General features: G+C 38.6%; 2 protein-coding genes across 4 annotated transcripts in view; one reads left to right on the top strand and one right to left on the bottom strand.

The window, feature by feature from the left end:
* The window catches only part of larp1 (La ribonucleoprotein 1, translational regulator), a 48,228-nt gene extending 44,760 nt beyond the window's left edge, over positions 1-3,468 (top strand). For all 3 annotated transcript variants that reach the window (XM_037119330.1, XM_037119328.1, XM_037119329.1), the window contains one exon: positions 209-3,468. In XM_037119330.1, coding sequence (XP_036975225.1) covers positions 209-427 — 219 coding nt within the window. In that variant the 3' untranslated portion in view covers positions 428-3,468. The remainder of the gene's footprint in view (positions 1-208) is intronic.
* A 1,988-nt stretch (positions 3,469-5,456) lies between these two features.
* Positions 5,457-18,190, bottom strand: faxdc2 (fatty acid hydroxylase domain containing 2). Its single transcript, XM_037118634.1, has 9 exons — positions 18,075-18,190; positions 16,040-16,083; positions 13,747-13,844; positions 12,563-12,666; positions 11,038-11,159; positions 8,647-8,852; positions 8,082-8,187; positions 7,625-7,791; positions 5,457-6,906 (listed from the first exon to the last, which is right to left on the bottom strand). Exons 1-9 carry the CDS (start codon positions 18,088-18,090, stop codon positions 6,750-6,752), a joined length of 1,020 nt encoding a protein of 339 aa, XP_036974529.1. The 5' UTR covers positions 18,091-18,190; the 3' UTR covers positions 5,457-6,749.
* Between the last annotated feature and the right edge of the window lie 3,300 nt (positions 18,191-21,490).

Below are 21,490 nucleotides of genomic sequence, written 5' to 3'. Positions count from 1 at the left end.
TAACAACAAGATAGTACTTCAAACGCTGCTCACTGAATGAAAGTTAAGAGTAACGTTCATTGAAAACATCATTGATGTATTTACAGGAGCACAGATTGAGGAACTCGACCTCATTATGTGGAAAAGGGTCAAGATTGTGCTTTCATTTGTAAAAGTTGTGCTTGAATAAAAGCATTCTAATCTCCGCTCTGGTTATCGTTGGTTCCAGCCGCCTATGGAGGAAGGACGCCGCAGAAGACACTCGTCCAGCGGGGACGGTCGCCGCCGGCACCCATCTCAGCCCTCCAGTCGGCCCCACAGCCAGGCGAGCTCCGGCCCCAGCCCCGCCCCCGCCGCCCAGGGCCTCGCAGCCAAGGATGATGCCAAACCCACCAGCCAGAGAGCCCCCGCCGCTGACCCCGCACCAGATGCCAAGACACTGAAATAACTCAACCAACGCGCCGGCCAACACGGATCAACTCAACCACGTCTGCAAGTCGCTGGTTCTCTCTGCGCCACAGGAGGGGGGAGGGGGGCGTCCAGCTCGTCATTCAAGCATGAGAATAATATTTTTTTTTCCCCCCCAAAGACAAATTTTTGATTGAGAAATAAGGAAGACAATTAGGACGGCTTATCAATTAGTTTTACCTTTTTTTGAGGAAAAAACATGATTTTTCTTTTTTGTTTGTCTTAATGAGGCAAGAAACTGATGAGGTGTCAAACACTTTTTTTCTTTAACAAATCATTTCCAGTCCACACGGTGGATGGATTAGTGATGATTTACTAACCTGGAAATGTTTTTTTTTTTTTTTTTACATTTCATGTCGACCCCCCTCTCTGTCACTGGGACCCCTCTTTGATCGTCACTGTCCTGCTGGCTGAAAGATATTTGATTCCTCGCCCAGATCTCAGATTCATGATTATTATTTCTTCGGCATGTGGTGAGATTGCAGACTTGGAAATAGTTTGAAAAACACTGAGTATCTGAAAGAGGAGGCCGTGCTGCTCCCGACATCCAACCGGACCAAAGTGGTTTGAACCGAGCGACTGACACTTCCATCCGCAGAGTCCCCAGTGCTCTCAGTCAAAATATTTGATTTACTTCACGGCTGGACATCGAGGGGAAAATATCAAAGAACCAAATGATAAAAAATAGAGGAAAAAAAAGACTTGTACGAATCCCTCAGTGTGGACACGATCATTGAAAGTTGCCTTATTTTAATGGTTTTACTGCTTCTAACTTGTGCCCGCCACCTTATTGTCGATTGTACAGCATTGAATTCACCCATATATCCGGTCACCGCTTCCAGCAGAGGCCACAAGGAGGCGCTCTGTCTGCCAAACTGTCCCCCCTTCACTCCCCTCCGTCACCTTTTCTGAACTGTCTTCCAAGTGTCACTCGGTCTGTTACAAGTCCTGTAATTCTTCCTTGTGTTTGCAAGTTGTGGCTTTTTGTGCTGAAACACGTCAACCTGGTGGAAGGTTCTCCTCCTCCTCCTCCTCCTCCTCCTCTTCCTCCAAAAAAAAAAAAAAAATCAACATATAAACACTTACGCAGGGTGGAGAGTTGGGAAGGGAGACGATCTTGCTCTGGGTGCTTCCTGACTTTCTCTCCCCCTCCCTCGCGCCGCATCCATCCGTTCATCCATCCGTTTCGACATCCATCCATCAGTTGACGACAGCGACGATCAGGACTGGAATCATCAAATCTGGATTACTTGAAGAAGAAGCGATGGTTACGAGGAGGGCCGTCGTGCTCTGTCGCAGGTGCTCTGGGTGGAGATGAGGCTCAGACATTTTGGACTTCACCGCTACACTGAAGTCCGCTCGGCCTCGGGCGCTCGCCACCTCTTCCCGTTTCACACACAGACACACACACACACACACATCAGTCACAGGCACGGACACTGACGCAGGTACAGATGTAGCGGCATGAACAAGCTGAAAGAAACACAACAAAAAACACACTCAAAGCTCCAAGTCTTGCCTCGCTGTGGAGAAAAGTTCTATTCAGTCATCACACTTCCTACAGACAACAGTGTCGAGTACTGATGATATCAGATAGTGATTCTTTTTCCTCCACTAATGTAAATGTGAATTTGACAGATGAAGAGAAGTGATTGCAGCTCCCTGCTACTTGTTTTGTTTATAGAACAGATGATATATTTGCCTTACATGTGTATGTACTCTTTTTTTTTTTTTTTTTTTTAATGTTCTCATGATTATCTTTTAATGCTTTTTAATTTTTTGCAGTGTTTCTAGTGTTGTCGTCGTTGTTATGATGGAGGTTTGTGTCAGGCTGTTTAAAAAAAAAAAACATCTGGATTTACAGAAAACGGGGACAGGATTCACAACACAAAAGGGAAAGTTGGTATCAGGTATTCAGTGTGAGGACTAAATCTGTTAAGCTCAGATTTCATGTTGAAATCAGTTAATTTGCTCTTTATTTCTTTTATGAAGATGTTTTTTTGCCAAGATGACAAAGCAGCTTTTGTTAACATGATTGACTCGGATCGATTGTTAAATCTTCAGCCTCTCTCGATAAACACCGCCTGCAAAGTCTGAGAAATGCAGAGAAATGATTTGATTTCCGAAGTTCCTAAAAAATCTGGAAAAAAGTCTTAATACACGTGTAGATATCCAGATGTTTAATGAAATGACCCTCTTTCCGTTATCATACTGCAGTGTTTGTTTTTGGTCCTGAGGAATGAATCAAAGAGAAAAAGCCTGACAAATTCTCTATAAAACTGTTACGTCTGTATTTTTTTGTTCTGAGGAGGCGGATTTCACATTGTCCTGTCAGTGTTTCTCTTCTTTCAGTTTTCTTCCTCTAAAAATCCACAATTTTTGGAAAACATGAAAATGCAAAGCAAAGCTGTACTTGTTTTTTTTTTTATTATTTTATTTTATTTCCTGTTTTGTTGGTTTATCTTCAGGGAGATTCGGATCAGAGGCTTCACAGTTGATGCATCAAAGTGTTTACTGGAGGTTTAAAGATGGAAAAATAAGAGCTACAAAGTATTCAGACAAGAAGGAAAAAAAAACAAAAAAAAACTTGCATTTCCCAAAAACCAGCGAAGCCTTTGATCGGGGAGAGCTGGTGTGTGTGGCTGCAGACATGACGGACTGCCACTAGGGGGCCTTCTACCTGGGGACAGTCTCAGTGATCCCTCCCCTCTAATGTGATCATCACCTGTCACCGGACATTTGGGTGGATTTCAGGTGTTTTGGGAGTTTTCAGCCTTGGAGCTGCTGCTAGCTGTCCAAACAAACTGTAGGGGGCGCCGCAGCCTCCGCTCGTCAGTTTTACTCGGACTGGGCCAGCTGTGGCCGGACACTGCAGAGATGAGTGATGGACGTGGGGATGGAGGAAGGAGCAGGAGAGAGAGAGAGGAGAGTAAAGATCCCAGCTGGGGTTTGTGATGTCGCTCAGAGGATTATGGCTGGTTATGATGTCTGGAGACTGAATTTAAAAAAAGAAAAAAAAAAGGACAAAATTCCATAAAGCCATATGAATAAGATATAACTGTGTATGAACCATTACAATAGTTCATTACATTACAATATCCTAGGCTTGTCATGAGGAAAAAAAGATGAAAATAAGGAAAAAAGGAACAAAAAAAATATATAAAATGGAAAAATGTAAAATACTTGAATGAGATCTTGTATGATAACATTTAATATTCATAATATCTGCTTTGTAGGCTGATGTGATTCGCTATTAGTGTTATTTGTAATTTGTAGTAATTATGCTTTTCCTTAATAAAGAAAAAAAAACACAAAACGGACAAAAAAACCTCAAACGACGTCTTCTGCCTGATTATTTCCTGTGTGTGTGTGTGTGACAGAAACAGACTTCAGATCAGTTCTGATCTTCAGTACGACCTGACTCTGACATGGAAAAATGATCTTATCTGTAACCACAGTTTAGAGGAGTGATTGTCCTGCTGGTGATGAAGGTGTTGTAGGATGAGTTTTTGAACTTTGTGCAGCGGCGACACTCTTTCAAGCTGTGTGATAATCTGTTTTTTCAGCCCCTATTTAGTCCACTGAATAAAACGTGTTCCCTGGCTTCAGTCTCCTTCATCACCGCTGTGATCTTGTCTTCTAAATAGTCTCATTTCCTCTTCTCATCCATGAGTATTTCTGATTAAACCCTGAGAAGTGCCAGCATTATATAAGGAAATCACAAGACGGGCAGGTTCTGTCTGGTTAAGCTAATCTGAGATTTAGTGCTCGTAGGTGCGTAAATTACAAATGGGTTTCATAAAGCCTGTTTAATTCATACAGAGTGGGCAGAATATCAACAGAGAAACTGCTAACGATAGCTGCTGTTAGCTGGGTAGCTCAGAATTTTTTTAAAAAAAATTTTTGGGAGACTATTTTTGTTAATTTTTTTTCTAAGGTGTGAAACCTGTCAGGAACAAAATGTTCTGACAGGAGAAAACATTCAGTCCTACAGAACATCAGGCTGTGGTGCTCTTCAGCCTCAAGGTCAGAACGAGTGTTACAAAATAAAACACAGAAAAATAAGTCTTACAAAAGGTTTTTTTTTTTTTCCCTGACAAAACTTTTATTCACTCAGTTTCACCCATGCAATAATATATGTTCTCCTGTAAACTGATCTTATTTTTTTCCATCTGATTTCACACATTGACGTTTATTTTTTCTTTGTTTCAACAGATGGAAAAATAAAAGATTTTGGGGGAAAATAATCAGGAGGAAGAATAAAGTTTTGTTTTTAAGAATTACGAATTGTTTTTAACTACATGTGTGAAACTGAGTTTTGGCAGAAGAACAGTTTTTCTTTTCTTATTTGTGTGGCTTTTTAGTCCTATTTAGAAAAAAAAAAAAAATCTCCTAAAATATTTTTAATTCACTTGGTTCCTTACATACAATTTTACTTTTTTCCATCCTGGGATAAATATTCTCCTGGAAGAATATTTTTCACTTAGTTTCGCACATGAGAACCTTGAACTTTTCCTCTGTGTGTATTTTCATGATGAAGGATTTTTAACTGTGTAGAACTAAGTAAAAAAAAAGTTTTGGCAGGCAATTTTTTCCTAACTGTCTATTTTGAATCTGGCATGAAAGAAAACATGAACAGTTTTCATCCCCTTTAGAACAGAGGATGTTTGTGCACGTCACTCTCTTGTGGTCACAAAGAGTATTACAACAAAAAACCCTCCTGCCAATTTAAAACTTCACTCTCTCGTGAGAACATGAATTTTTCTTTCTGAAAAGAATTATCCTGAAAAAGATTTTTCACTCTCACATGATTGAACAAATACAAAATGGAACTTTGAAAGGTTATCTTGGCAAAACATTTTCCCATCAGTTCTCCAGTCAAACACAGGAGATAAAATATTTAGCTAATTAGCTATAATACCACCATTAATGACATAACCTGGTGATAATATAAATGTCCATATAGATCAATCGTCAAGCTTTCCTTTTGTGTAGAGAAAAACAAGAAATCTTTTCTTATAATGTTTTAATATTAAACAGTCCAGTTTAAACATTGTTACATTACTCAATCACAGTAGGAGATCTCTTCTTGAACATTCATTTCTTATACAACCATTACCGAGGCCTCCTGTAATACACACAGACACATCTAACATTCAAGAATGTCTTTAAGTGCCACAGAAACGAATGAAAAGTGCAAAGTTGTCTTCTGTCTGAGCAGCAGAAGAGTCTGAGTCTGTCACTAAACACTGCTGAAAACAGAAAATGTGTTAATAAGAATTACAACGTAACTGGAGATTAAATAGACATTAATGTTAGAGCTAAGACTAATAAAAAAAAGTAAACAAATGTCGTTTAGTGGAAGTCTTCCCAACACAATCATTTTTAAAAACAAGTGAGTGGAGATGATAAATATCACCACCGTGAGGTTTGAACCAGAATTTGCTCTCATTATTCAGGATTGTTGGCCGCTGTGATCCGTCCATTCGGACACCGTGACACTGTCAGGTGAGTATACCTGGAGCTTCCTCTTGCAGTTTTGGCAGAATAAAACTGTGGTGCATTCATTAAAGTTTGATTTGTGTCAGCTGAGAGGTTTTTAGGAAGCTGAGGAAAACAAAAACATAAAGTAAAGGTACGCTGAATCTCATCACGCTTACTAATGATTTGCTTTCACTCTGATCAACCTCCATATTCCTCAGCAGGGATCTGTACAATAAACATGACACCAGGTTATATTTTGATTTGCCCTAAATTTCAAATAAAATCCTTGAATTTGAAATTAAGAAGGAAATACAAACATAAGAAAGTGCGACAAAGTGGATAAAAAATTATTCATGGAAAAAGAAAAAGGAAAAAGAACCTGTGACTTCTTCACTCATAAATCTGACTTACTCTTTGTTTTGTTTTTAATATAATGGATAACTTTACTGGCAGACTTTTGCTTCCAAACACTTTCCTGGGGTTACATTCACATTTTAATTTAATAGAAAAATAGCTCAGTTATGAACTTCAATATCAGCCTTCCTGGTCACACAAGAAGATGATTTCATGGGAAGGAACAGATTAAAACACGTTTTTCTTTTTTAAAAATCTGCATGAAATCTCTCTGCCTGATAGACTGAAACTTTGCTGCGACTTGAGAAAAAAGATGTTGGTGAGAGAGTGGGGAGACTTTCCTGGTCGACAGGTTTTTCCTGGATTAAAATAATCATAACAGTCATTTTAAGATGAATCCGCTGCTGATCCCAAACTTGACGAAGGCGTTGGCCTGAGGTTAGAAGGTCAGGGGTCGCAGGTCATCACTGGCCCTTCTTGGGTGTGTCGGGGATGCTCTCGCTCAGAGGGGTGAGGCTGGTGAGGAGGGTGTGGCGCTCGTACTGCTTGGTACCCCTGAACTTGGTGTCGGTGCCGTGGAGCCGGTCGAGGACGCCGAAGACCCCGAAACACTGGTTGAACCTGGAGACAGGAAGAAAATCACTGAGGCTGCAGCTAACTGTCGTTTTCATTGATGATTATTATCTGATTTATCGATTTCCTTATTTGGTCAATAAAACGTCAAAATCTCAGACATTTAAATATTTTGTTCTCAAAAAAATCACTCAACAGGATTAAATCACCTACTATTCTGCTTATCCAATAAATAGCTGACAGCAAACCGATTCACTGTCGCCGCTCTGGATATAACAACTATCTACAAACATGAATCTACAGTATCTCAGAGGGGAAACGAGGAGATGATGATATTCTTAAAAATCGATTCTCTTTGTGGTGACTTTCAATTTAAAGTTTGTGCACCAAATTATTAACTAGTATTAATCCGCAACTGAAAATAGTCCCCAACAAATACAGTGTACACCACTGTTTGAGTCCCATTTGACAAAATCACAGTGCTAAGCTGCTTTTCATAGGCTTCATGTTAGACAGAGCAGCACCAGAGAGAGACAGGGCACCTTGTGACTGTTCAGTAGAAGCTTAGCATTATCATATGAATTGTTGAGTGATGGCCTCGAGGCACAGTGACTGATGATCCACCACACTCCGTGTAAAATGTAAAGAATTTCCCTCAAGGCTTTCTTGTGGATGGGACGGTGCAGATGGGAAGGTACAGTGAACGACAGACTTACAGTAGTTCAAAAGATGAACAACAACAATGAGAAAGGACAGGGGGACTCACTTGAGGTGGTGGAAGTCGTGGAATTCAGGGGAGGGCAGGAGGGGCAGGTGGTATCCACAGTGGGAGATGGTGGTGCTGACCAGAGCCAGGCAGTACCACAAGGTGGTGGTGGTGACGTGGGAGCCCAGGATCACCGGCCCCAATGCCACCGGCAGCATGTTGGAGATCTGACGGCGAAGAGGAACAACAAGTGTTCATTCATTCAGGGTTAAAACCGTGATGAATTCAGCTACTCCTTCATGTTCAAAGATGAGGTCAGCGAGTTCAGATTCCCGATGTGAAAGTGAAGCCTGCTTGATTTATTTGTGACAGCTGCTGCGACTGAGCGAGGAGAGAATCTGAACACACACCTGCAGACTCTCGTTAATCCTCGGCGATACACACCGAGGGTAACGTTCTCTTTAAATCGTTCAGTATGTTCGACTACAACGCTCAAATCTACAGGAGGATCATTTACCATGTGCTCCAGAGGATGAGCGTAGATGGAGACGACTCCGATGGGAGCGGTCCACTCATGGTGCTGTTTGTGGAAGTGCTTGTAGAGGCTCGGGTGGTGGAACAGCCTGAGAGGAAAGACGATGAGGGTCAGAAAATTAAGAGCTTTGAACTAAATGCTAACATCAGAAACTTATTTAAAGACTCAGTTTTCTTTTTGGTTTCTCTTGACTGATAACCATTTTTAAATTTTCATTTATATACACACTGAACATTATTTGATGGCATTTTATCCAACTACTCATTTATTTACCATCAGTTTTCTTTTTTTTTCAAATGGCAAATAAATCAACATTTGCCTTTAACTTCTTTTATTTATTTAGGATCTTTTATCATTTTATCAATTGTTTTTGTTGTCTACATATTCACTCTCTACTCTTACCACTGTGCAGCAGTAAAGTGCAACCTTCAGCGCTCCAGTGAAGAATCTCAAATGAGGAAGATTTATCTAAATAACCTTCACTTTCCACTGTCTGCTAATGCCAGTACACTCTGAAATGTCAGTAAGTATTATTAATGATCCGAACCTGTGTGAGTAGTAAAACATAATTTCCTCGGTGAGGGAAAAGAAAGCCAGCTCCATCAGGGCCCAGTGGAAGGTGGGCAGCTCGGGGCCACAGGGGTTCCCTCTCATGCTCATCAGGTAGTAAGCCGCCACCACCATGGACCCAGAGATGACCACCTGGTTGAAGATGACCGTCTTGAGCGCATTGCGGAGCTTCGCTGGATCCACCTGGAGGACGAGGAAGGAGTCAGAGACATGCGCTTAATTTACATTTACAAGTGTTGACAGAGCGCTGGACTGCTTTTCCCTTAAGAAAAGAGATGCGAGTGGTTCTGAAGTGAGGTGTTTAGATGCACTCTGGATTAAATGTTTCATCATCTTTAAAATGTATTCTTTACGGATTTCAGGTGCGTTTTTAAATATCACCCCCCTCATTGTAATTTTCCTCTACCTGTCACCTGCCACGTTCATTTAACTATTTATTCATCTCCATGTAACAGTTTGTATTACTGTTAAGATTGTCAAAGGAGTCTGGTATATAACTGTAACCTTCACATAACAGATACAAATATCTCCAGTTTCTGTGTAAATAACAGGCAACTTGACTTTTTACCATTAAAACTTTGGACCCTGGTCACAAACACATGGACAGGTCATGATAAGAACATGTATGCATGAACTTTTGCACAGTTACAGTAAAGTGCTCTTTGGTAATTACACGTGTTAAACAAAGTAAAGACAACAACCGAAAAGAAAAGGCCTTCGTTATTTTGACCTGACATGGCAGGAGGAGCACAGACAGCACAAGGAAAACTATTACCAGCAACTATTCATTGAGTCAGAAAGCAGGTTTCCTGCTTACTGACGGTACATTTTCCAGCAAATCCACAACAGATTTAAAAACTTAATTTAGGCTGAGAAGCAGGAAAAGTTTCTCAACAGAAAGCAAAACTTAATTCGGATTTGAACTTTCATTTTGACATACAGTTTTTTTATAAAGTCACAGACGTGTGCGATAAAAATGAATAAATCTGTAATATGTAAATAAATGTGGGGAAAAAAGAGGAATAAATCAAACTAAATAACTAAATATATTATTACCAGCTGACACTGTCTTGGCAGTTAATAGGTAAATAAAAACTGTGTAAATATAAATAAAAATAGTAGAATAAATTAATAATAAAATCATTTACTGTATATTTATATATTCCTTTTTTCTACTTAATTAAATTTCTATTTTTTTCAGTATATTTAAAAAACATTCTTATATAATGCCATTTATATGCAAAGAATACATAAATATGTTTTTTGTTTTTATCAATATTTAAATACATATAAACCAACACAAACCATAAAACTGGAAATACTCAAGTATAAATACCTTGAGTTTACCTTTAAGCACTTAAATGTTCTTAGTTAGATTCCACCACTGCTGTGAGAAAATGTCGGCTGTGAAAAGATGGTAAACACAGACGATGTGGAGCAGTGCGACTCACTCTGTGTTTGGTTGGTTTTATATTCAACCCTTCACTGTGTTCTCTGATACTGGATGCCCTGATGAACCAGTTGCAGCGTGTCCTGATACGTTTACTACTAAAAGTTCAGACGGTTATTGTCGGTCATGAAAACGCCTCCAGGACACACGCGCTGACTCTGCAGATTATGTCATCATAGGTGATATAAAGTTTTATGAGCAAAGTAGAAATGTCACATTAAAGTGATCAACCTATATGAACAGTGCTGTCTGTAATCTGCAGGATGTATGGATTATGGATGATATGAACATGATCTTGCTGTGGCCCCGTGCACATGGTTATCAATATAATCTGATTACATTTCAAGAGTAACCGTCCAGAACTGGTTATCAGTACTGTCAGAGTTTATCTCTGCAGTGTCCGTCAACCTCTGATAATCAGACACAGCGAGCGGACTTCGGTCAGACGGACAGGTGGACACGTCACATCAGCAGCACTGAGGGTCATTCATGTGTGTTCACGCACACACTGAAGTGCTCTTGTATATTTCACCGTGTGTCATTTATTATATGTGTGTTTCAATGTCATAGCTATGTGTTTTTTTTACATATTAAATCTACTTATGTTTGTTTTCCTCTGTATGTTTTAAGCGTGTTGACACGACATTAAAGTGTTTCATGACCTGAAAACAAAATATGAAGATTTTGATCCATTAAAAAAAGATTTGTGACTAAATAATGTCTTTTTAAAATAAAAAAAATAAAAAAATAAAATCTGTCACTTGAGCTCTAATTTGCACATATGATGGATTACCCAAAACAAATATTTTTATTATTTAAGACAGCAAGACAAGACAATAACCTTTTTGGATAATAAAGAAATAACTGAAGCTTAAAATCCTCACAAAAGTGAAGGAGATACTGTGATAGTGGACGTACCGGGTTGTTCTTGTCCACCTGGATGCGATAGCGAGTGATGAAGGCGGGTTTTCCAGTGATGTCCACCAACAGCAGCAGACCGTTCGTCACCCAGAACGCCAGAGGGGGAAACACCATCGTCCCTGTCGAGACAAACAAGGCCACAGACTCAGAGGGACGACGTGACAGACGATGACCTGAATATTTCAGCAAAGGCTGGAAACAACTTTTTTCAGTTTCTTTAGAGGACAGTTGAGATCATTTCACCAACCTTTTCATCGTTTTTGTCCTTTGAACAACATGCATCCAAAGAAATTCCTCAAAAACTATGTGCATGTTTTAAAAAAAGGCTCATTAACATGCTGGTGATCACTGAGTGAGGAAGCAGCAAGTGACTACAGATGTTTCTTTGGTGTTTTTCTTTAGTATTTAGTAAAGTTATCATCAGTTTTGGTTTTCAGTTGAGGCATTTCATGTTTTATTCCGTAGGGTTCATCCTTGTGTATCACGTTTTGCTTTACACTTCCTGTCTTTGTCTTTTTTCCCCCACCTTTTTCCTGTTCACCTGTATTTCATTAGTGAATTAGTCCTTATGTATGTGTGTTCCTTTACTGGTTGTCAGGTTGTCAGTTTTGTTCCTGGTATCACTGTGTTTGCCTCATGTGTATTTTGCACTTCTGCCAGTGTTTGCTGCGCTTCTTCCTCGTTTGTACTTCATGTAGTTTTGTATTTCTCTTCAGTGTTTTGGATTTTCTCCAACCTGTTTTGGTCAGCCTGTTGCTTTTTTTTGGCCTTCAGCTTTCACTATTAAAGCTCTTTTTGGCTGACTGTAAGAAAAAGACAGATTTTGTTTTCCAGCGACCTCAGCTGATTAACATCAAACAGGGTTGAACCTTGTGGATTAATTTTTTATTACACCGCGCATGACTATTATTGATTAACCTCCATGAATCACTCACCTTACCTGCAGCACATAATGTCCTACATAGATAATGTATGACTGAGGAACACATGAGGAATATCCTCTGATGTGCAAAACAGCTGGCCGGTTCATAACACAACAACAACACAAAGGCTGCATCATAAAAGTGTAAGTCGACACCGGAGGTCATTACTTGACATGCAGAACAGAACAACTGTTCTCAAGGCTTCATAAACGAAGTATTTCCTCTGTGTCTGGTACCAAATAAAGTTTCCTTCTGTGCAGCTGAAAACAAAGCCTGGTTTGTTTGTTTCAAGGGGATGAAATCATGCGGGCAATCTCATTTAAAAGTACATTAAAAATATTTCATAGTACTACTGTGAAAATTTCCTCTAAAGGCATGGTTAGAGAGCGATTTGGATGCAAGGAGCCAAAACGTCTGTGTATTGTGTATATAGTGTGTATTGATACAAAACAGGTCATTCAAGATGCTATCATTTAGGAAACAGATCATCGTTCTTGATTTGTCCTGACAAAAGACAGCTCTGTTGTTAACTGTGAATGATAGTCGGCTGGTTGCAAAATGTTCCTGCAGAACATCTAGTACCCGTTGTCGTTCCTTACCGAAGTAGAACAAAGCAGCATCATGACCCTCAAACTTCAAGTACAGCTTGGTCCACAAGTCCTGCCAGAAATCTCCTGAAGCTCCCCAGAATCTCTGAAGATGCCTGCAGGAGGAATCACAGTCAAATGTCAAGTTCACAAGATTGGTGTTGTTTAAGCTTTTTTCTGGAGAACGCAGCCCGGCCTGAATGTCGGCTTTCAAACTGTTCACAGATGCTATTAGCAACTGTTTAACAAGAATCTTGACATGCCTTCACACAATCATATCGAACACCAAGCCACATCCTAACAAACCAAACATCCAGAACATGATAGAAACCACCTGGAAACAGTCGTTCTATGTTGTATCCAGTCATTTAAGTCATGTCATGCACTCTCCTGTTGGGTCGTGTCACACATTGTCCTGTTGACCCCGTGTTTTCCTGTACTTTGTTCAGGTCTAATGAGACCAGGATCTGTAAAGGGTCTTATCGACCAGCCCAGACCCACCCGAGCTCCCCATCTTAATGTTCCCTGTGGATACTATTTAGTTTGCAGTCATGCAATGACTCGTGAAATTCAGATGGAGGAGAGAAATAAAAAAGACAGAATGGATTGTGGATACGTATCGTTCAATCACAGGGGTTCAAACTTCAGCATAACAAAGAAAACTAGAATTTCCACCTCACGGTTGTTTGCCTCCTACCACCATTTAAGTTGCTGTTCCTGATTTATGGCGCTGAATAAAGGCTGGAACATTTTCTGCAGAACATTATGATGTCTCGGTGAAGTTTACCTTTGACCTTCTGGATATAATATATCATAACTTCATAATGTTCTACTTCAGTGGAACAGTTCAAACGTAGTTTGTGAGGTCACAAAGTCTAATCACATCATCCTTGAGGGGACATTTGTGCCATATTTGAAGGAATTTGCTGTAGGCGTGCTTGAGACTCTGAATTCAAAACACAGATGAGCGAATGTACGTGATACAACAATCATCAGTTTTCAAAGCACTCAAACACTATACTGAGTACACTTACATCCACTGGGATTCGCCTGGGTATAAGACAAACATTATTGACTCATAGGCTGTAAAACAACACCAAACCTGACCCGATCAGTATGATGTGGACAGCTCAGACTGCCTGTCAGGTTCACCTGAGGTTCACAGGTTTGTTGCACTTTAATACTGTAACTCCTACCATGTCAGCGAGTTGCCAAATGCAGCCAAGAATAAGATTCCAGATCCGATGACAAAGGTAGCTTTCTTCACAGAGTCCCACAGTCCTCCAGGGCCCTCCTGCACAGAGGAAAAGCAACAATGAGTGTGTATGAAACTCTCTGTAAACTCTAATGATACTTTGCAATCTCATGATCAGCGTTTCCCACAGAAATGTCTTAGGGTGAAGAAACGTGTCTAAAATAACTGTGAGACGGTTACTGAAATGAGCACTGTGGCGTCTGAGGTTTAGTCAGCTGGATGTGAAACACTGATCGACACAAAACGGGAACAATGAATGAGACATTCAGCACCACGAGGCTGCATAAAGATCATATATCATGCTGGAGAACGAGAGACTGAAGAGCAATATAAATCAGCGATGTGCTTCTTTTACAAAGTAAAGCCCTCCAGACTCTCTAAGCCTTTACTGTCTCAGCTGTATTGTTATGAATGCAATCTGAGAAAAATAAAGTTTACGGGATTCATTTTTACACACGACAATCACTGTACATCCTCCCTTTAATTATATTTACAAGCTTGTTTATGTGTAGTTTATATTGACTCTGATTGTGCAGTTGATCATGATTATTCACTTTTTGCTAATTTCAACACCACAGGACAGCTTCAAAATATGGCAACAGGATTGTTTCATTTCAATTATAAAACTATTTGTTCTGGTCACATGAGTGATTTTGTAGATTAAACACTAGATTCTGTTCAGTTCAAAATCAGGCAATTATAAAGGAGTATATACGAAATCAAGCATATCCCTGAAAACATGAAATTTAAAATCATGCAGTTTCCCAATTTTCATGACTTTGTGTAAACCCAGAGATTTAAGTACTCCCTTTTCATATAGAATTTAACAACAGTACTGTATTTTTCATGATCTGATTTAATAGATTTTTGTCATTTGTAGTTTTGACTGTAGGTGAAACTTCTGTCTCTGATGATCCAGATAAAAAAGAATTATTTTATCTAGAGTACTAACTGTATAATGTAGTGCATTTGGTAGAAGGAGGAGTCTGAGCCGGCCACACTGAGAAAACTGGATCAGTTCACTCAGCGGGAATTAAGTCCAGGGATTGATGTCACATTCAGCAGGCCTTCTAAAATGCCAGCTTTTACCCCGGCTGCCCCTCGGCTCAGCCATGGCAACAGTGGGAACAAAGTGAGACAAATGTCGAGCTGGTCTCAGGACTCAGCTGTCTGTGTCTTTATTCTAGAGGCACAAACACATCCATACAATTAAACATTAGATATTACAGCTATGAATACACTGATGCATCCTTTTCTGTTATCATTCACCATCATTCTACTCAGCTCATTGCCTACAATCTAATCTCTGCGAAGGTAAGTCGTAACGACTGTCATCTAAACATTCATGATCTATACTGTCATCCATCATTTTAAATCCTCCCTGTGTTCCACGTTGGCCCTAATAAAATTGCACGAGTGGAAAAAAATGCAACTTATCCAGTCGAGCCTGTCCCATAGAACAACGTGAGAAACAGGACAGGTTTCCATGGAGCCAACGGTTGGAACAAAAGCAGTCAGGTGGAGCCAATTGTGATCACCTTTACGTAACAAGGGTTTTAAAAACAAACTGCACGTGTTACAGAGTGCTTCACAGGGACACTTACAGAGGAGGTTGACACTTTTAAAAGAGTAAACTTGTTCATTTTCTTGTGAAAGCCTTTCTTGCAGTGATTCAAAAATGTGCTGACACTAATAAATGGAGTTTCAGGTGGCTGGTTTCATCACAAAATTTACACACCTGAAGGCATCTTCAGCATAAGTAATCACCTGAGGAGTGGCTCCTCTTACTCTTCCTTTTCCATGTTGCCATGTTTCTACAGTAGCCCGGAACTGACAAACAAACACTAGCTTGGAAGAGAGCATTTCATGCATTTAAAAATAATAATAATAATAATGCAGGTGGCAGTTAGTTGGTTACACTCTGCAGCCACACTGCTAGATACCCATAAATCTTACATCATGGACCTTTAACTAGTGGTGGAAGCGCCAGCTGTCAATACTTGCATTTGCAAATGAAATGCAAATAACCTTTTTCCATTTATCAAAGTCAAAAACAACCCTGCTCCTCAACAAAGAGGAGCAGTGATCCAACAGATCAAACCAGACAGCCAGGTAACGAAAACAACATCATGGATTGTCCAACAGGGCTGTGCCCGTGTTGATCATCCATCTGTGTGGTTTATTATGGTAACAGAAGCAGAGCGCTCGCTTGTACAGGTGTTACATGTTCTTACCTGTCTGCTGCTGCTGCTGCTTGTCATGGCAGCCTCGCTTGTCTCTGTAAACACAACAATACATAGGCTATGAAACAGCTGAATTTGATTTTCCAGATAGAATTAGATCAGGTTCATATCACCAGTAAACATTTCACCACATCATCTACTTTTATTTATAGATAATAAATAACATTTAAGTGAAACAAATCTAAAAATCCTTGAACATGGATCATTTTGGAAGACAATAATATCTGTGCAGTACAAAGGAAGATGGCCCAATCCCAACTGGCTTTCACAATAAAAGCGTGTTTTTAATTTTTTTAATCTATATTTGTCTTTCAGTTTGTGATGAAAATCTTTTTATTTTTACAAAGTTAAAGAAAATAAACGTTATTTCTCACTTCAAGCCTATTTTGAGAGTCCAGGCATCTCTTTTGTCTCTCCATGGTACAATAATCATGTGAGTGCTGTGTAGCCTGGTGCAAAATTTACAGCTGGAGGATTATACTGGAGAATAATCCTATTATAATCCATCCTGAGCACTTTTTCTGTTAGATTCTTGGGGATACAACCTGCCCTACATGCCCTGAGTCTCTCTCTTTGTGGTTCAGTGCAAAATACAACACAATAATAGTATCATCCAAATCATATTTAGTCAAAAATCTGGATCCTTCACTTCAGTGTTTTACCTTTAAGTTGCAGAATGATGGATTTGCAGAAATGAACATCTAAAATGTTGTTTTTTACATTCATCAGGTGAAGAGGGAAAGTTCCTTTGTGCTCACCTTAAATCTGAGTTTAATATGTTTACATTAGGAGTGGTGGAGAAGTTTTTTAAAATACTATTTGTTAATTACTTGCTTTTACTTTCAGATTCCCAAGTTTGCTTACAGGCATACCTTTTTTGTTCAATTTATATCATAGAAGTTCACACAGTTGTGCATTTCATTAAATTGCATGTCAACTGTTAATACAAGATAGTTCAGTTTGTCAGGTGCACGCAAGCTTTATGACAGTTTTTATGGCAGCGTTGGTCAGTTTGTCAGCCCGTGGCAATAATAATTACTAAATGCGATGACTATCTCATTAATATTGATAAAGTTTACCATTGGGTAGATAACTTGCAATTGAAAGAAGATAATACATCACAATATGCTATCACATCCACAGCGTATCGCAATCTTTTTTACAACTGTGATAATAAGGTATCTTGACTAGACCTGATAGGATGACAAACAACTGCGAGCAGAGCCGGACTCAGTGATGAGCGGTCAACTGCCTCGACCGAATATTGTGCTAGCTGATTTAGAAGAAACAATACAAAATACTAATATTGATTGATATTGGGGCCATTTTAGATCATCACCAAGCTATATTATTGCATTTCTTCATATGATATTTGTCATTCTTCTAACACATTATCACAATAATGCATAAATGTTGATTTTGAATTTGTATTTTGCACAAGTATACGCAGAGTGTGCGCTATATATGAATTGCATATTAATGTAATGTTATGTATATCAATGCAACTAATGTTATTATGTATTTGATGTGAGTTGTTTGTCAAGTGTGGACCAGGAATCCTTAAAATAATCAAATAAAGTACATGAAAAGATCATTTTTGTTAATATTTTTCGTATGACATTATGTATTATAATATATCTTCTCTGGCTGCTGATTTACAGAGCGGTTGGGGTTTTATTTGGAGTGTGTTTGACATTTGATGAACTACAGTATGAATATTTATTGACTAAAAGTAGTATATCCTAGTCGAAATAATTGATAGTCGACACAGTAATTGTGTGCAGACACAATTTCTTGCCACATATGAGTGAATATTAGCTGAAAATAGGCTGCTTTAAGAAAAGAAAACAAAGCGATAAGTTAAGCTAGTTTATTTGAGCTGCGTTTCACTTAAAAAAAAAAAAACAACAACACATCACCTGCTCATATTTAAACTTCTTTGTTTTGGGATAATTTCTACCGTCATCCAGCTTTAAACACAAACCGAATCCCTCGTCATTAACAGTGTAATAAATCAGTGACTTACCGCTGACTCTCGTCATGTCTCTCCTCGCTTTGTTGTCTCTGCTGCTGCTGTTGGTTTTAAAGAGGCTCCGAACAACCGACCGTGTGTTTACAACCGAGGACGACTTCTGATTGGCTGATTCTCGGTCAGCTGACACAAGCTTTACCCGGAAGTGGCGGCATGTTCCCTGTGATGTGAGGATGTGGGGTTGTTTTCTGGCCCCTCCACCGCCATCATGTATCCAGGTGAAGGTTGAAACTCAGCATGGAGGGTGGTGGTCTCTGCGGTGGGATTACACAGGAAACATCTGAGTAATGCATGAGAATACAGTAAAACAAAATCTACTTACATTTTTATTTGAATGATAATATAATAAAAAGGTTTTTACTTGAAAAGAAATCCCTAACTGCGGTTGTAGCTACTTAAATATTGTTATAGGCACTACTTGACCTTACTACTTGGCATTTATATCCCATCAAATCAATTTTTTTTTTTTTTTTTTGAGCACAAAATTACAATCACATTGCATCACATCTATGCAGTGAATGACATCCTCTGTCCTCAGACCCTCGATTCAAGTGAGGAAAAACTTGCCATATTGAGAAAAAAAACATTTTTAACAATGAAAGGGAAGAAACCTCAGGAAGAGCCAGAGATTACATTTAGGTTGATATGACAGTTTTAGTCACTAGTTACTTGAATAAAATAAAAACATGACAATAACGCATCAGGTTTGATAAGTTTTAAAAAATGTTTGTATATAAAATGTATAAAAGGCAAATTTCCATAAGTACAATTCAAATTAAACATGTATGTATTAAAAATTGAATATGTAATTGTAAAAAACACTCACAGGCGTCATTTTTCAGCATTATTTTAAGTACAGTTTGCTGCTATTTCTTATGTACTTATGCTGAAGCAATCGGCTTTTGTCTGTCCAGGACTTGTACATTCACGGTCTTGTATTGCAGCTTTTACTTAACCTTAGGTAAAGGATCTCAATACATGCACCCCTGTTATAACTGTACTTTTTTTCCCCAGTGTTGTAGATAATACCCAAAGGTCATACTTGAGTACAAGATATTGTGTTAAAATATACTCTGGTAAAAGTGAAGGCCACCTTTAAGATAAGATAAAATAAGATGATCATTTATTAGTCCCACAACAGGGAAATTTGCATTATTGTGGCTACAAAAGTGGACAGCAAAGAAAGAGCATCAATTAAATCATATATGGAAAATATAAGTAAAAAAGCAGAAGAAAAAATATAAACAATATAAATAAGAAACAGAAATGCCAAGAATATTTACACTTTTGCACATTGAGAGAGAGACATCTTAAAGTAGATGATATTTAATTTACCCAATTATCAAAAGTAATTTTCTCGCAATACATGTACTCAAGTATGAAAAGTACAAATAAAAGTAAAATTATACATACATTGCATTAAATTAGACATAAATTTACATTCTGTATTCTATGGGCTGACAGATTATTGGCCCAGCCAAAAATATTTTCTCCAAAATGCAGTGAAATGGAATTATAAAGAAGCAGAAAATGAAAACACTTGAGTAAAGTACATGTACCTTAAAAGTACTGAAGCACAGTAAGTAAGTGTAATTAATGTAAGCAATATTCTCAGTGAAACACATAGAACTGGTTTGCAAATTAATTGATTAGATGACTGACAGGAAGTCAAGGTTATATGTTCAGTTGGCCCGCTGAGGTTTAATTCAACTGTCAAGAGCAGCTCTTCCTCCAGACATGTTTTGGATGTTCTATTGAGTAATATTTATAATTCACTCACTGTACGACCACTGCAGTTTTTACAACAAGCATACTTATGACTACAGGCTGTATACCTGCTAATCACGTCCTTCAGCTATCGCTGACCCAGATAACCTCTGGACCTACCTGTCTGCTGCTGCAACATGTGGCTGCGCTATCATCATTCATTATTATCAGACAGGTGGTCAGAACACCATAATCATTACGTAAAGTTAGTATGACTATAAGTTTAGCTGGGGAGAGAACATAAGTTTTTGTTACTTCACGCATATCCACATAAAGACATCTACATTTCTTAATTGTCATAAAGTTTAACTGTTACTATAATTAGTAGATTTATGACACATTTTATGACACACGCTGTACAAATGAAATGGAATTTGATTGAGCAATTCACATGAAAGTTACCTTTGGATAGTTATTTCATATCATGATGAACTAATCATGATCATATACTGTTTTATTTAGAGATAACTCTGTTATAGTTTGCTCAGCAGTGAGATTCCAGGGTCTTGACTTTCAGATCATCCATGAGGGAGCGCCAAACTTAGCTAAGATTCATTTTATTTTGGACTTCACTGTACCTCTTTATAATCAAATCCTTCTTTGATATTCATTTGTTGGTATATTTCTCAGAACATACATGTTCACACATAAATCCTTACAACCTACAATATGACTCACTTACTTGCTTAGAAACAACAATTATGATATAATAATATATAATTTAATGCAAATGGAGGCCAAAAAGAGTCACTTTGAATACTTTTGGCCACATGAAATTTAATTTGAGTATCTCTGGCATGATATATATCAACCAGGGGCAGAACTTTACTAAGTACATTGACTCAAGAACTGGAAATACAGCTTATTGTGTTGAAGTGAACAATCACTTCTCAGGACACAGCTGGCCATTCCTGCAGCCAGCATGCTGATGCAACACTCCCTTTCTTTTATTGTGACCAAAACAAAGCACACCTGTGTTTTAATCATGCTGTTTAATCATCATCTTGATGTACCACACCTGTCAGGTGGATGGATTAAGCACCAGTTTGTTGCTCAGTAACACTGATTTGAACACATTTTAGCTTGAATTTTGATAAAAGTTAGCCTTTTGTTGTGTGCACAGATTTTATTTATTTTTTGAATTTTTAAAAATCCCCCTTAAAAATGGGAGCAAAAACAAGTGTTGTATTTTAAGCGGTTTTAATTCCCAGCTCAGGTCTGACCTCTGCTGTGAAGCTCCTGCCACTGCATCAGTGAGCTGAAGGGTTTTGACACACATCTGTCACATGAGGTTCCCTTCACAGACACACTGGGGCAGTAAAGCCTGGACTGTGTGTGCACTCATGTGTGGAGTTTCAGAGAGGTTCTGAATTTTACATAAGAGAGATGTACTTTATCATTATATCCATGTGATCATCAAGTCAAAATAAAGATTATTTGTGAGGAGGAGGCGTCGAATTTGACCGGACGTAGCATTAAACCTCACTTAAGGAAGCAAATGTGATTTGATGAATATGTGGGATATAAAGCATGAAGAATAAGGTTGGCATTGCTTTGTTTCTGTTAATCATGAATAACCATGGATATTTTCAGAAAATGCAACAAAACAGACCATGTGGTTATGGTCCTGGAAGAATTTCCAG

The sequence above is a fragment of the Acanthopagrus latus genome, chromosome 13, assembly GCF_904848185.1.
Source record: "Acanthopagrus latus isolate v.2019 chromosome 13, fAcaLat1.1, whole genome shotgun sequence".
NCBI lineage: Eukaryota > Metazoa > Chordata > Actinopteri > Spariformes > Sparidae > Acanthopagrus > Acanthopagrus latus.
This window is presented reverse-complemented; position numbering and strand designations above follow the sequence as displayed.